General features: G+C 35.6%; 1 protein-coding gene across 4 annotated transcripts in view; it reads right to left on the minus strand.

The window, feature by feature from the left end:
• TUT7 (terminal uridylyl transferase 7) overlaps positions 1 to 16,026 on the minus strand; it is a 33,013-nt gene that overhangs the window by 6,201 nt on the left and 10,786 nt on the right. For all 4 annotated transcript variants that reach the window (XM_064735743.1, XM_064735741.1, XM_064735739.1 and 1 more), the window contains exons 8-25: positions 14,707 to 14,776; positions 13,728 to 13,854; positions 12,894 to 13,013; positions 10,810 to 10,941; positions 9,883 to 10,063; positions 8,392 to 9,536; positions 8,116 to 8,266; positions 7,342 to 7,428; positions 6,425 to 6,525; positions 5,855 to 5,912; positions 5,042 to 5,145; positions 3,934 to 4,023; positions 3,732 to 3,845; positions 3,546 to 3,623; positions 2,981 to 3,158; positions 2,400 to 2,447; positions 2,197 to 2,288; positions 1,607 to 1,722 (exon numbers count right to left, since the gene is read on the minus strand). In XM_064735743.1, coding sequence (XP_064591813.1) covers positions 1,607 to 1,722; positions 2,197 to 2,288; positions 2,400 to 2,447; positions 2,981 to 3,158; positions 3,546 to 3,623; positions 3,732 to 3,845; positions 3,934 to 4,023; positions 5,042 to 5,145; positions 5,855 to 5,912; positions 6,425 to 6,525; positions 7,342 to 7,428; positions 8,116 to 8,266; positions 8,392 to 9,536; positions 9,883 to 10,063; positions 10,810 to 10,941; positions 12,894 to 13,013; positions 13,728 to 13,854; positions 14,707 to 14,776 — 2,992 coding nt within the window. The remainder of the gene's footprint in view (positions 1 to 1,606; positions 1,723 to 2,196; positions 2,289 to 2,399; positions 2,448 to 2,980; positions 3,159 to 3,545; positions 3,624 to 3,731; positions 3,846 to 3,933; positions 4,024 to 5,041; positions 5,146 to 5,854; positions 5,913 to 6,424; positions 6,526 to 7,341; positions 7,429 to 8,115; positions 8,267 to 8,391; positions 9,537 to 9,882; positions 10,064 to 10,809; positions 10,942 to 12,893; positions 13,014 to 13,727; positions 13,855 to 14,706; positions 14,777 to 16,026) is intronic.

Consider the following 16,026-nt stretch of genomic DNA (forward strand, 5'->3'; position numbering starts at 1 on the left):
CTAGTGATGATTGGTGTTCTTCAGGGGTCTGTATTGTGACCAATATTATTTAACATCTTTGTTAGGGACACAGGCAAATGGATTTAAATGCACACTCAGCAAGTTCTTGGATTATTAAGATTAGCTTTAAACAGATACAGGAAAGCACTGTTTTACAGATCAGTCAGAGCACTTAGAGAACTGGTTGCCATAGAAGACTGCTAAGGACACCAAGAGAATCAGGCTCAGAAAAAAAAAAAACAACCAAAACTAAAAGGACAAAATCACAAACAAGTCCAATCCACAAATGAGCATTAGCAGAGCAGGGCAGGTATGTACTCTAACATCTCTTATACAGCAACTCCAGATGCTGAGGGAATGCATCAGAAGAGACTACAGAAAACAACTAGTTTTCCTTTCATAGACAGCACTCCCTTTTGCAATAAATGGCTGAACTGAGGATTCAAATGTATCAGTGGTTTTACCTCACAGGGTATTTCTGTTCTTAGATGCACAATCCCATTTACTTTTCCTCTAATGTTGTATAGAATGTAGCTGAGTATGTGCAATGAACTGGCGTTTCACTTCAGAATGCAAGATTAAAAATCCACAGATCCAAGACAGCAGTCTGGATGTTGAGAAGACTTTCACACCACCTTCAGCATTCTTTAATTTCAAACTATCATCAGCTGCTATGCTTGCAATTGCTAAAGCTGAGTAAACTGCAAAATTAACATCATCAACAATGTAATTCACAAGTCTTTAATGTGTGGTGGAACAGCTGCTTCAACCAACATGATGTTAGTAGCTTTTTTTTTAAACTTAGTTACAGGAAAGTGCAAATGATTTCTAATGACAGCTTTAAACATACATAGATTCTAAACAATGGTTAGATTTTTCCATCCACCTTAAAAGTGAGCATAAAGGTTTTTAAGATTTCACTGTTTTTTAGACATGAAATCTTTAAAGAGCTTTCTAGTAACTAAAATAAACTAAAATAAATAAATAAAATAAACTAAAATAAAAATTAAAGGATGAGTTTTAGGTTTAGGCATTTCATAAGAGGAAGAACTGCAAAGGCCACGTAGCCATTCATCTGTTGCCAGAAGAGAGAAGTTGAATATTGGACTTGGCTACTCAGGGACAGGAAGTATTCTCCTGGATGCAAAGCAGGACATTGTTCTTATACATGTGTGCTTATGAAAAGTAATGCTGTGACATTCTTGCCTTGCTTTTGATAGGAATTGCATGACTCTGTGAATTTGACAAAATCATGCCTTGCTAGGAGCAGCAAAATTCAGGTAGTAGAAGCTATTAAATAAATAAAAATATTAAATAAATAAAAATACAGAATACTTTTCACAGCACACAGTTACTCAGCTCTATGGAATATTTAGATTCTCTGTGACTGCTCCTTTCCTATATAACAAAATGGAGAGTCAGTATTGATACTTTAACAGTTCTGCAACAACATTATCCACTACTGCCAAAAAAGGTACTGATACATCTTAATTCAGGTTATGAAATAATCTGCAGCAGGTACACGTTTTTTTAGCATTACTATCCTAATCTTTCCTAAACAAACCTAAGGAAAAAAGTTACACACAGATGCCAATACTATACTCACTTGCTTCTCATGGGACAATCTTTCATGAAATGGCCAATTTTACCACAAGTTCTGCAGCATCTATCATTTGGTGCCAATTCTCCTTCTGTTAGAACCTCAGGATCAAAAAAGTAATCCTGTGGAAGAAATCATATATTTAAAATGAAAATCCAAACACCAGGAAACCAAGACAGATACAAAAGTGTTAAAACAGCAGTAAGAGTTACAGAAAGGAATACTCTTGGGGTCTGTAGCTGAACCCTGAAAGATCTAATGAATTAGCTGGCCACTGATCTCTTTGACAGGCAGCCTACTCACCACCAGGTCTGCACACTGTTATAAAACCACAGTTTTAAGAAATGCTAAGGTGGTTTTCATTTGGATTAAAATACATAAATCTGTACAATGAAACTCTGACTTGACTAGTATTCTGCATACCAAAATATTTTACATGCAAGTAACATCAAAACAGTACTCAGCGGTAACTCCCATGATATTTAGAGTAGTGTGGAAATTTAAGAGAAAAAGTTTACAGTGATGTAGCCGTAGTCCTGCAAACGCTAAGTTATATGCCAAAGAGCTCACACATACTCCTCGTAGAAGTAACTCACCATTTTTGACGGGTATTCTTTAGGAAATATTTTTATAGGGGTACCAAATACCCTTCTGCCATTGATAAAAGCCTTCATTATAAAATTTGTCACTGTGGAAGAAAAAAAACCCAAACCAAAATAATCATTTAAATATCAAACTGGAATGAAAAATAATATTGAAGACAAGATCTTCACTTTGAAATTGTTAACAGAAGACTTACTTTTTCTTGACAATCCAGCTCCAAGATTGTGGTTCAAATCAAAGGGATCTGTAGAAAATAACATGATAGGCATTCCTCAATGTGCAGACAAAGGAGTAGAAATTCTTTGCATGAAAATGAAATGGGCCACAAAACAGGTTACAGATTATTTCTGAAATATCTAACTGCATTTTCTCTGTCAGAGAGCATAGTGATAATAAGCAGCGATAATAAACAGTAATCATACAGAGTTGAATCATTTAAGTAAATATGGGCTCAGCTAAACCTAGTATTTTTGAGAACATCTCAATTGAATTACACCTAATTTCTTTGCCAAAAGATTTTGTTGAATCTATTTTTCCACCATTTACTTAATAATGAAAAGTGTGAAGCTTGTTTGCAACTTCTTTTCAGTAGCCAAAAACCCCTTGAGAGTAATGCTTAGCACTACTGAAACTCAGTGGCAATTTTGAGATGCTTTCAAAACATGGGCATTAAAAAATTTATAATCTAGTAATAGAAAAATAAATAAGCCTTGTCAAAAAAGCAGAATTTTCACGTTAAAGAAGTTCTGTATATTCCTGTATTTTATATGGTTTTACCTTCAATTACAATATATTTGGAGGTCCACTGCTTCTTGAAAGTTGTAAGCAGATTTTTTCTCCTGATGCAGATGACATGCTCTTTGAAATCAAATTCTTCTGTGTAGAATCGGAGAAGTCCCAGCCACAGTTGCCCAGCAGATTCAGTGTTTTTCCCATAGTCTGGCCAAACAACAGACTAAAATGACAAAAATATTGTTACATTCAGTAAGTACTGAGTAGTCCACTCCCTCTCTTTTAATTACTACCACTATTACTACTACTACTACTGTTATTATTAACATCATTGTAACAATTAAGAGTATGAGGACTATTATTTTATTTTGTTTCAATTAATAATGTGCTTTTATTCCAACCCACAAATTTTACTTTTTTTCTCTTTTAATTAGCTTTCCCACCAGGGAGGGGTCTGGGGGAATGGGAGAGCGGCTGTGTGGTGCTTAATTGCCAGCTTGGGTTAAACCACAATATTCAAACTCTATCCTAGGGAAGACTGTCTTTAAAAGGAATTTCTATTCATTTGCCAAGATACAGACAACATTTCCAATTAGCCTGATTTACTCACCAACTCCTCTAGCTTATCAAAGAAATATACATTCCAGCCATCAACCAAAATTTCAGGCTTTTTTGGTTCTTTGTAGATCTGAAAGAGTAGTATTAAAATTCATTAGAAGAGCCTTTCACATTCAGCACTGACATTCTTCTGATCAATACTATGTCCAGTTACTAATTTCTTTACAATATACTGTACCTCTTGAAGAACAGGGATGACTGGTGGATTTCTCTGTTGAAGGAAATAAAGCACCATAAGAGTATATGCGTAAGATGACAGGCTACCTCGAGATGCATCTCCAATGTCACATATCTAGAAAAAGAATTGGGATTTGTATCTTTCATGGTGATCATCCCTGCTGAAGGAACTACTGCTTCTAGAATGCCTGAAACATACTTACCTTTGTAAAGACTTTCATTGTGTAACACAGGTATTTTACTCTAGGATCAATAGCTGCGTATGATGACAGAAGTCTGGTATTATGCAAGGCCTACAAAAATAAGGAAGTCATGTAGAAAATAAAGAAGCTCTGAAGTTATGAAGAAAATAAGCTGAAAACATGGAAAAGAAAAACTCTAAGGTGCATCATCAACTAATACATATGTGAAGCCCTGTGTAGGAATATATATTGAGAAAGGAAGCACTCAACAATGAGGTTATCACCCGTTCTCTTAAAAGCCTACCAACTTCCTTGATCTGTATGGAAGTGGTACAAAGTAGCATTCACAGAATAAGACTTCAAAACAAGAAGCATTAATCTCCTACTACAGTTTCAAAATACTTGGTAGAAGGTAACTACTTGAACCCAGAGATTTCAGTCCAGATGTGTGAGAGCTACCAACGGACACATATGAAAGCATAACTTCAAGGAGAACACTTTCACACTTAGTGGTTGTCCTCCTCAAGACTCCCTCTGAGCTCATAAAAAACGATCAGAAAGCCTACAAATTGTCTCTACGACTTACCTTTCTTTTGCTGTTTCATGGAACAGGGTTTTGAAAATTAGAGACATTGAAATAAACTAAATCTGTTTTTAAAAAGTTTGGCCAAGAACACATGGATTGGTTTTGTTTGTGGTTTGGTTTTGTTTTTTTTTTTTTTTACTTTCTAATATGTTACCGTTGAGGCAAGCTGGATTCAAAATCACTCTTTCAGTTCTCAAGGCTAACCAAGAGCCATGATGCCAAGAAGAGTCTAAAAAATGTTAAGTTAGTTTATTTTGACTCTCATTTGAGAAAGACTTAAAATACTTAAACCACTGTTTCTTACTGTTACTGAAAAATTAATTGATTTTCTCAAGAAGGACAACTCTGAAACGACAACTGTGCAGATGACTCACTCATAGTCAAACAAACAAAACCAAAAAGGTTTCTTTGAAACATCAAACTGCAACAGGTAATTGGAAACAGCTGCTTTTTGAAACTCAATCAAACAATCACTTCAGTCTCAAGAAACAGATTCTCAGTTTTTTGTTACACAACATAAAATAAAAAAGGAGGTAACCTTACCAGAGTATTATATAAACTGATGTCTACTTCAAGACCACTTCTGACATGGAAAAATTTGACAATTGGGACTTTAGCAGTTGTTATAGGCAAGACATTTCTTAAACCTAGGATGAAATGTGTTATTACTGAATGGCTACAATGCAGTCCTACACAGTATCACTTAACTTCCAACTGTAGCCAAAAGGCTACAAAATAAAATCTTAGTTGACACCAAATTTGTATTTCAGTTACATTTAAACACTGATTTCAGAAATTTATCAAATATCATCAATCTGATAAACATAGTTTATATAAATTTATGTTTAGCCCCCTCAAAAAATAAATAGCAGTCTAAATAAGAGTGTCTAATTTGTTTATAGAGAAATAAGCTTAAGACATAAATGATAGTTCATTTCAACTCATTGGAGATACACCAAAACAAGCACTATAAAATTCATGATTTCTTGTAGAAAAAAACCAAGATTCACACTGCAGACTTGTATCAGAATATCTTTTACTATCAACTTCACAGACAAGTACATAATTATTAAACTGAAGCCTCAAGTTTTAAATCATTATTTTTATGCATGTAAGTTATAAACATACTATCTGTCCAGATCAGATGTGGTCCAATACATAATAACCTTGAATACCTATATATACAAACAAAAGTAAATCCAAATGTTCACAATATTCAACCTCACTCTTACTAACAAACTCTTTTATGTTATTTGTATCTTAATGATTTTCACCCACAGTGCCCCAGAACCCTGTCACTACAGCAAATGAAGTAACAAAACCATAATAACTTATTTTAATTTTCCAGAAAATTACCTGACTGTTTCTTGAGAACTTTTGCTAAATCTTCAATGATTCTGATGCAATCGAGTCCCTAAGACATTAAGAAAAAAAGCTGAAAGCTGCATCTGCTGCAAGTATTTCAGGCAACCTTTTATTATGAGCCCTTAAGTTTAAAGCTGTATAATCAAATGTTTCATGTTATACAGAATTATGCGAATACAAGAAATCATTTCAAAATGGCATATGTAAAATCAACAGCTGATAATGTAATAATGGAAACTTTTCAAAAGCTGATATTCAGCATGAAAGGAGACTGATATGCTCTTCTGTTGTTTCCCATTCCAGTAGTTCAGGCAATCAAGAATGTTACTTATCTGCACAAATAAAGCTAGAAATGCAGAATTTTGGGAGAAAACTAGCTACTTCATTCTTACACTCATCCTTAGGGCAACAGTAAACACCCCCAAAATAATCTGCCTCAGTGGTACCTTAGTATTTCCTTCTAATATTAAAACCTTTTATAAAATAATGAATTTGTTTGCTAAATACACAATATAAGAAAATTCTGCATTTATTTAACCACAAACCAAAATCAGAACCTACCTCAGCAGTTTCCAGACCATCTATTGTCATACAGATATCAAGATCACTTTGTTTGAAGCCAAAGCCATTTTTTGAGGAGCCAAACAAATCCAGCTTGGTTCCTGTAAGGCATGGGTTGTATCACAGCCATATATCAACAAAAATTATCAAATTATATCTAACACAGAATCTCAAATTGTACGTAGCTGCAAACCACTGCGTGTATTCTAATACAGGCGAGAAAACATTGTATTTCTGTAGTACATGAAAACTTTCTGATTAACTTTGCTTATAAGAAAAGAATCTCTACTATTATTGATTCAATAATATGTAGGTTCAAGCTGACATCTGACTGAAAAATGTTTTGTACAGAGATTCTCAGGGAATGGAATATACCTGGCTCCAGCCAAAAAAAAAAAATTTTGAATTTTAATGGACCATGAACTGAAGTCCAGGTGTTACAGGTAAGAACTCCAGAAAAAAACAAAGGAAAAACAAATCAAATGCCTCGGTTCTGTGAATAGGCCAGATCTTGTGGCTATATTTTAAAATATTCCAAGGCCAGTAAGTTTCAGTAGGAAGTACTAAAATAACCTTATTATTTGTAAGAGCAGTCACAAAAATAAGTCTGATTAATAGTTAAAATAACAAATGTAAAACTATTCCACTTCTGCTTTGATTGTTTCTTCCTTAACTTGCTGTTGTTCCTTCCTAGTAATGTGTGCTATATATGAATAAATGAAAAAAATTCAAATTTAAAAAAGCCTGAAAAGACTTAGAACAAAAATTAATGTAATGAAGCATTCCAATGCTAAGCAACAATATGGGTTAAATATTCAAAACTAAAGTGTTTGTTGTACTGAAATTATGTTTTCTTGGAAAACACTCAAGTATGAACATTTAAAAATATAAATACAAAGATAAAATGGCCTAATTACCTGGGAAATGTTGTCTAATGAACATTTCCAAGCTTTGTCTTATATACTCTCGAGCATGATCTTCTACTATATTTGGAGCAAAATCACCTTTAAAAAAAGAAGAACAAAAAAAGACAACAATTTAGGCAACTACTTTTCACGAAGTGCAAAGATTCAAGTGAAAATAGAGAGGGGTTTACAGTGGGGCAGGGGAAGGGAAAGAGAAAGAGAAAATTCACATGTGAAGGAAAGAAAGCAAGGATGAAGTAGAAGAGAAATACCTGCTCAAAGAAAAACATTAATTAGACAAATAATGCATTTTGTCTGGTCAGAAATGGCGAGAGAGAAAGGAGGAAAGTTGGGTCACTCTGAAAAGAACAAAAGTGGAGAAATGTTACAAAACTATATTTTTTCACAATTTTTTCTAGAATACTGAAGTCTTTTTTTTATGAAAACTATAAGTTAAGGAACAGTCAACATAATTCAAATCAGACAAATACAAAAGCATCAGTTAAAAACTCCACCCAAAATTAGATTCTCAGAAAATGTATTTTCCTGTATGAATAATCTACCAACCAGTTGGAAGAAAAATCTAAACACTTTCTCGTTCTCTAGGTAAAAACTACTCAGCAGCTCTTTAGGAGCCATTACCATTAAGCCAAATTGTAGAATTGTATCTAAGAGTTGGAGGCAATGTAGGAAATACACTGTCACCTTATAACACTACTAGTCTGTGGGCATTACGTTTTTTTTTATTCTTTTTCTATGGCACAATATTCAAAGGAAAAAACTTACGGTAACACTGGACACAAACTTGATTTAGAATAACTGAAAACTTGGGTGGCAGTGGTGGCAGTGGGTCAAGCTCAATTTTCTTGAAGTCTTCTGGACAATCATTCTTTAAATGACCTTCCCGTTTGCACAAGCTACATACTACTGTAGGAGACTGCATGAACAAGAAGCAAAATTAGTTTTAAAAACTATGGTACTTTAATAAATTGGAGCAACACTTTCATATAACTTCTAACAGAACACAAGCAATATGTTTATGCTCTGATACAGCTTGCTTACCTTGCCCTTTGTAAATGCTTGTTTACTGAATTCATAAAAAAGTTCAGATTCTAAGCACTGCTCTACTGCTGTGGTCTCTTCAGAATGGCTTCCCTTCTCAGTATGATATTCTTGACTCAAATTGTTCCTCAGATGTGCACCTACACTTTCTTTGAATTGTTTTTTTTCATAGTTACTGGGGATGGAAAAATCATCTTCTTCCTCTGACACTGCATCATCATCTCCAGATCCAGTATATGTGTTATCTAGTTCAGCTCCAGCTCTAATGGTAGCACTGCATTCTCTCTGGTTTAGAAGAGTTTGTGCTTCCTCTTCTTCCTCTGCATCATCTGAGTTAATCATTTGGGATATCTGACCCTGTGCTGAACATAGGAATTTTTGTGGGGATTCATCCAACTCATCAGTACCTTCAGTGCTACTATACTCATCAATGTCGATCTTATCATCTGTTATACCACTGCACTCCAAGCCAAATTCATCACTCTCTGTAAGTGCAGTGTGTTGAAAACCTTGTAAGTCTGAAATCCTACATGTCTCTACTTCATGCTCATTCAACATAACAGGGAGTTCTCCACTGTCACTGTCTTCATCAATTCTCTGCTCAGCAGCCAAAATAGTATGCCATTGTCTTTTTTGTTGTTCATGTTCTTCCTCTTCCTCCTCTTCATCTTCATTTTCACTCTCTGTCTCTTCACAACTAGGCTTAAAATCCTCATTATCTCCAGAAATAACTTCCTCAATTATGCAGTCTGAGTCTTCATGGGTAATTCCCAGATGACTTATATCATCAGCCAATTCTTCTTCTGTGAAACTTTCTGAGCCATCACACAGTTTTGAAGGACCAATTTTATGTTCCCTGGGAATAGGTGTATCCTCTGTTAGGCTATCTTCTATTATGACTGTGTTTGTTCTACCAACCAAGTTTTGCAAGTCAGAATCTTCATGCTTTATAGCATCTTTTCCATAGTCCAGCATTTGAGATTTCTCTTCATCTGCATTTGAAGAGGGTATTTTGCTCCATTTTGCACTTTTTTTGTGAGGCAAGGCAAAATACTTGTAAGTTGCTCTCAGACAGTGAAGAACATAAGCATACACTAGTTGGCTGTTCAAAGTTCTTGCCACATTCCTTTTGACTGAATATGGGTCTAGTAAAAAAAAGAAGTGAGCCACCAGTGAAAGAGTTAATTTCTTAAAAGAAGAATACACTTACATCCTTACACAGTCTGAATTGCTAGTAACTCTTAAACATTGTGTAGAGACACAAGACCTACAAATTGTGCTGAAAACAATCTTTTAGTTCACTTAATTATTTCTGATAATGTTTAAAATAATACTCAATAAAAATATCAAATAGATGCTTTAAAAAAATATTCTAACCAGTCCAATATTAAAAATTTCTAAGTTGTAACACTCAACATTAACAGCCAAGTCAGCACCTTATAAAAATTAAAGTTACAGTTCTTTGAAGTTTGTTGAGAGATATTTACATACCTTCCACAGCAATGCGCTTTTTAGGCCAGTCCTTTAATTCACGAGACACTGGTTCCTTGAGTCGAATGCTAATAACCAAATCAGCCATATTGAACTCCAAAGCATAGAAACGAAGCAGTTCAAGCCACAGCTGACCAACAGGTGCTGAACACTGCTGACCTACATCAAACACTAAGGGAACCTGTCAATTACAGAAGAAAACTTTAAATAATATTTAGTACACAGGTGTTTAACTGTTTCACTGCTATGCTTCCTTTATGTCATCTGCAATCTACTGTGAGAGAATTTATCATTGGTTCTTGACTCCTGCAATTGAAATAAAAACTGCAATTAAAAAATTGGAAGACACAGTATAAAGCTTCAAAATGGAAGAGTGCAGCAATGGTAAAGAGTAGCATCAGTGATTAATAAAAATTGCATCTTTAATGTTTATGCCATAATTCATAGATTTCAAAGAAAGAAGCATATCTCATGTCACAGGACAGAATGGATTATACAGCCTATTTTTCAGCCAAGTCTAGGCTGAATTTTTAACTCTCACAACATGCAATCACATCGTGATACTGTTTCTTACAAAGTTATTATAAGAGGAATAATTTGTAAAAACAGTTCAAAGCAAAGACAAAATATTTTTCATATGCTTAATCTAATTCCAAGATAAAACTGCTCCAACTCTGTAAACTAGATTCTCCCGAATAGATTAAAATTCAAGGTCCTATCAAAGAGTTTGAAATTATATCTATTTTCCTGCCAGCTCCTTAGCACCAAGAGCTCAGCACAACAGACCTTGAAGCAAGCAGATGCTCAATCTCTTAATTCAGCTCATGGTTTTGAAACATAAGCACAAAACTGAAATAGAGGGTTGTTCTTTTCTGAGAACAGCAGTGTCTGCTAGACTACTACAGAAACAAATTTAAAAGTTCAGACCTTGCCCCTTCTAGGGGAAGTTTCTTGTGGCAAATCAGATTCATCAGTGGGGTTATGCTCCCAAACCACAGCATCATTCTTGACTTCTCTCAGATGAAAATTAGTTAATTTGTTTAGTGAGAATCCTCCAATCTAGAGGAAACAAAAAAGGAAACACAGAGCTAAACATCATGTGAACTTTAAATTTTAGTCCCCACACTGCAGTAGACCGAAGTTTAAAAACAGCTGCTCCACATCTAGAATATGCCCCAACCTCTTCCTCTCTTGTCCTAATACTTCTCTACAAAAAAACTCCCAAGAGCTCAGTGTTCTTGGAAGGGTGTGCTGGTGTCCACAACTCAGGAAATACAGACAGTGAGGCGATGAATGGCATCTGGATGAATGGCAGATCCCAGAGGGTTGTAATTAGTGGTATGGGGTCTAAACAGGGGCTTGTCATTAGGGGCGTCCTACAAAAGTCAACACTGGGCTCAGTGTTGTTTAATTTGTTCAGCAGTGACTGAAACAAAGAGACAGAAGCATCCTCAGCAGGTCATGACCACACAAAGCTGGGAGCAGCAGCCAATACCGCAGAGTGCAGCCTTGACAGGATGGAGAAATGGGCAAAGAAGAACTGTCTGAAATCCAACCAAAGCAAAAGCAGGGTCCTGCACCTTGGGAGGAATAACCCCAGGCACCAGCACAGGCTGGGAGCTGAATTACTGGAAAGCAGCTCTGTGGAGAAGGACCTGAAGGTCCAGGTAGACAGCAAGCTGTCCATGAGCCAGCAGTGTGTCCTGGTGGCCAGGAAGGGCAATGGTGCCCTGGGGTGCATTGGGAAAAGCAGTGCCAGGAGAGTGAGGGGGGTGATCCTGCCCCTCTACCCAGCCCTGGTGAGGCACATCTGGAGTGCTGTGTCCAGTTCTGGGCTCCTCAGGACAAGAGAGACATGGAGCTCCTGGAGTGGGTCCAGCAAAGGGCTACAAAGATAATTAAATGAATGGAGCCCCTCACTTAGGAAAGGCTGAGGAAACTGGGCTCGTTCAGCCTTGAGAAGAGGTAACTGAGAGAGAACCTCATCAATGTCTGAGGGAAGGAAGGGTGTCAAGAGGATGGATCCAGGTGGTGCTGAGCAGGAGGACAAGAGGCAAGGGCAGAAACTGATGCAAGATGTTCCACCTGAGTATGAGGAAGAACTTGTGTCCATGTACTGTGTGGGTGACCAAACACTGGAACTGATTGGCCAGAAAATTCTTTGTCATGTAACCATTTCTTTGCACATTAGACAAGAATAAATATGTATCTTATAATTATATGGCCATATAAAACAGTTCATCCAGTTCAGAAAGTGCACGTGCTTTTGAATGAGTCAGGAACGTAGTAGATATAATTGCCAACTGAAAGGTTCTTGTAATTAGTTACAGGAAATGGAACATGTGTGCTGAACATAACAAGAGACTGTAAGTATAAAAATGGGTGCAATGAATATAATTGAATTGGAATTCACTTATTAGAATTTATTTATTGGAGTTGTATTACGGATGTCAATCCAGAATCCAGAATTGGATTCATTATTGGCATCCATAATACAACTCTTGACATCAAGATGTATTTTGATTTCTAAACCAAAGAAATACATGCTGTAAACTCGTAATGTGATCCCTTCTGATGATATCAGTGCACCAGTGTGTTCCCCAACCATGGTCTAATTTTTGGAGAATTAGATGGCAAATTCCAAGATATTGTTTTGGGATGTAGCTATGTGGACTGGGTTCTCAACAGTCTGGAGAAAAGGCTGAAAAAGATGAGGAAGTAAATTGTTGTAAAATGCGTTATTCAATGCCCACCTCCCCTTATTCACAGAAGGGGCAACAGAGCACTTAATCCAGTGACTAGGATTGTGAAATGCAAACTTACAGTCAGGCATAATAAAGTTAAGTGTAGTCATTGAAAGATGATGAATTCACACATGAATTCACATTCTTAAAACCTGCAGAAATGGCTTGCTTATGGCTTGCTCAGAGGAGCACAGAACTGACAGATAATATACCACCATAGGCAACTGATCCTCTCATTTACACTATTCAGTGTATTAACACACATACCCATGATCCCAAATAGACTGGCAGAAAGGGCTCTTTCCTCTGTTGTAGAAAGAAAATAACCATTAAAGCGAACACATAAGGTGACAAGCCTCCCTCTTCAGGACGATCAACACAGCATAACTGTAAAAAAAATTGTACAGACATTAAAGCTTCAAGTGATACTATGAAAAATATTGTTTTAATTACTGTTCAGAAGTCACATTGAATACTACAGAAACTCAGATATCTTTGAGCTCTTACCAATGGATTTTTTTCTTAAGGACTGCATATTTACTGCAGTTATGGTACACCATGCTACCATAACATTTTCGGTCTAAGAGCCATAGGACACAGATTGGCAAAACAGACAACATAGACCACATTAGCAAAAAATGACAGCTCCTTCTGCATAGATACAGTAGCACTTCAATTTTTGATATTTTAATTGCAGACACATAAATTTCAAAAGTTATGTTAATTCCCAAGGTTGTTTTCATCTACAATAGAGACAAACAGTTTTTCATTTTTTTCATGATGGATTAAGTTTATGAGAAACTAGCAATTCCATCTCATATACATTCCTCTGACTAGTTTGGTAACAGAGCAGGATACTTACAGTCTGCATTCCACTGAATGAAACTTAAAATTCCATTTTTGAAATTTAGTGGAACATTATCACACAAAAATGTACATTTTATAAATTATACTATTATTGATTTATAAAAACTTATGTCCTTATTTTAACTGTTTTCCAAGGGCTGTTTCAACAACCATTTTCTAAACCATAACTAGAGGCACAATATCAAAGTTAATTCAATATTTATTCACAGATAAGGGAGTACAAATGACTCTCACCTTTGCCCAGTACCTGAAGGCAATCACTAAAGGTATGATAGTAGGTTCCAACTTTCCAAGTGTAGCCAAATGGTTTGTTGTCAGACAAGCATTCTCATTCCCTGCACTCACTTTACAAATAAGGCCACTAAAATCCAAAAAGAAATGAAAGATCTTTAAGGTTTTGTAACACCCATAGGACAGAAAACACCTCACAGAACAGTGTAGCAGAAGGCTGTAGGGAAAGACTTGACAGCCTCTCAAAGACAGCATCTCTGCATGAAAAGCAGCATGCAATACTAATTAGATTTATAATTAGGTTGAGAATATATTATTATAATTTTCTGTACAAGTGTTTTAAGATACAACTCAAATTTAAGTATTTTTCTAATATTAATTTACGGAATTGAAAAAGTTACAGTACTCATTTCCTTCATGAAACAAAAATGTCTTCCCACACCACACCCACCATCAAACAGTTTCTATGCTGTTTTCACACAACATAAAATATTTTTAAACACTGAAAAATCAAGGTAGTACCAAATAACTGGTAATATTTTTATTAGTAGCTGTTTATAGAATGTTTCATGAATCTTAATTGACATTCATCAAATGGGCAAAATAAAATATTTTTCACTTTTCTCAAAATACAAGCGAAGCTAAGCAAACTGTTCCTATTCTTACAGGAATCTATAATTGAATATGGTATCTACTCTACCTATAAGAAAGGAAAGTTTCTGCTTAAGCAATAATCCCAAATGGAAGGGTAAGGGTACATGCTGGAAGCCATAATGGTTGAAGGGGTTGGGAAATACACAGCTGAGGACAGAACAACCCTTACCCTCTTATTCTAGGCTAGGAATGACTTGCCCATGAGTGTTAGTTTGTGTTTCAAGATCCATGGAACTGTAATAATTTAGTACAGAAACGTCATTTATCAGGTGGTAATATAATTTACATTGCTATATACTATTAGAACACACAAAGTGACAACCGAGACCTTTGCTTTTCTCTGCACACCACCACTGGTACTCTAGCATGGAAATCTGCATCAACTTCCGTAAAAGATTCTAAATGGGAAAAAGAAAAAGAAGAAGCCACATTAAGCATGATGTGATAAAAATATGTTGAACTGGATGCAACTAGAGGAGTACAGGCAGAATTTCAGCTTCTAATATAATGACTAATATTGAGAAAAATAAAGTACATGGGATAAGAAGAATATGGTCTATACGTGAAAGACTGTTAGGAAAATACTTTTCAAAATTCATATATATACAGTAGGTAAAATTAAAGAGGTATATTTTGGTTAAGAGCTGGCTTCAGTAATTGAGGCATGTAGAGAGACCTACAACAACTATGGAACAATATTAGTGTGAAAAATGAAAAAAACCCCAGTGTTACATCTCTTCTATATGGAAAGTAACATTTTCCCCTGGTTATCTGACAATCTTTTACATAAATATAGATGGGCTTTCCTACATGATATCCTTTTGCTATGCTTTTTCTCTTTTTTTCCTTATTCTTTATATCATTCATCTGTCAGCCCCCCTAGTCCCTTCTCTTAGTGATGCTGATTTGATCCAAACTAGACTTATTTTTTGATAAACTAGGGTTTCACTGGGCCAGGAGGGGAGGAAACTGTCAAACAATTTTAGATACTTTACTCAAAAATTCTGAAGTGACAATATTTTTGTGGTATTACTTAGCCAATTGGACACCTAATTTCACTGAAAATTATCTTGCTTTTGCAACTGAGGTACGTCAAACACTTAATACCCTATTCTTGTATCTTCTCATTCAGAGAGAAGACTCTACACAACATGTTAATGCAAATATTAGTTGCTTTTGTGATACAATGGTGATCCTAATTTCTTATGAGATCTGGGTCTTCTTCCTCTAATCAAATTTTAAAATAACCCCATTGTCAAAGACCTTAATGGTCCAGATAATAAAATGCACATACAATGATGGTGGGGATGCCACTGCGAAAATCTGGATCAGTAAAGAGACATATTTTGAATCATGTGGGCCTAAAGCAAGGCAAGAAAACAGTGAAGCTACTTTTTGCAATCTGCATTTAAAAAGAATACAGTTTTCTTCCCCCCTGCCCAATATTTTATTTTTTTTCCTTGTCTGCATATGCTTGAATTGGTTTGAGTTAGTGCAGTTTCTTAAAGGATCTTAAACTTTACTTCCTTGTATTAATGCACAAAGCTATCTGAAAAAAAACCATGTGCCTGGTATGTCATCAAGGCCATCATGTGCACTGACAGACACGTGCAGGTAATTACAGGAAAAGAGACCACAATGTGAAAGT

Source organism: Zonotrichia leucophrys, chromosome Z (assembly GCF_028769735.1).
Source record: "Zonotrichia leucophrys gambelii isolate GWCS_2022_RI chromosome Z, RI_Zleu_2.0, whole genome shotgun sequence".
Taxonomy (NCBI): Eukaryota; Metazoa; Chordata; class Aves; order Passeriformes; family Passerellidae; genus Zonotrichia; species Zonotrichia leucophrys.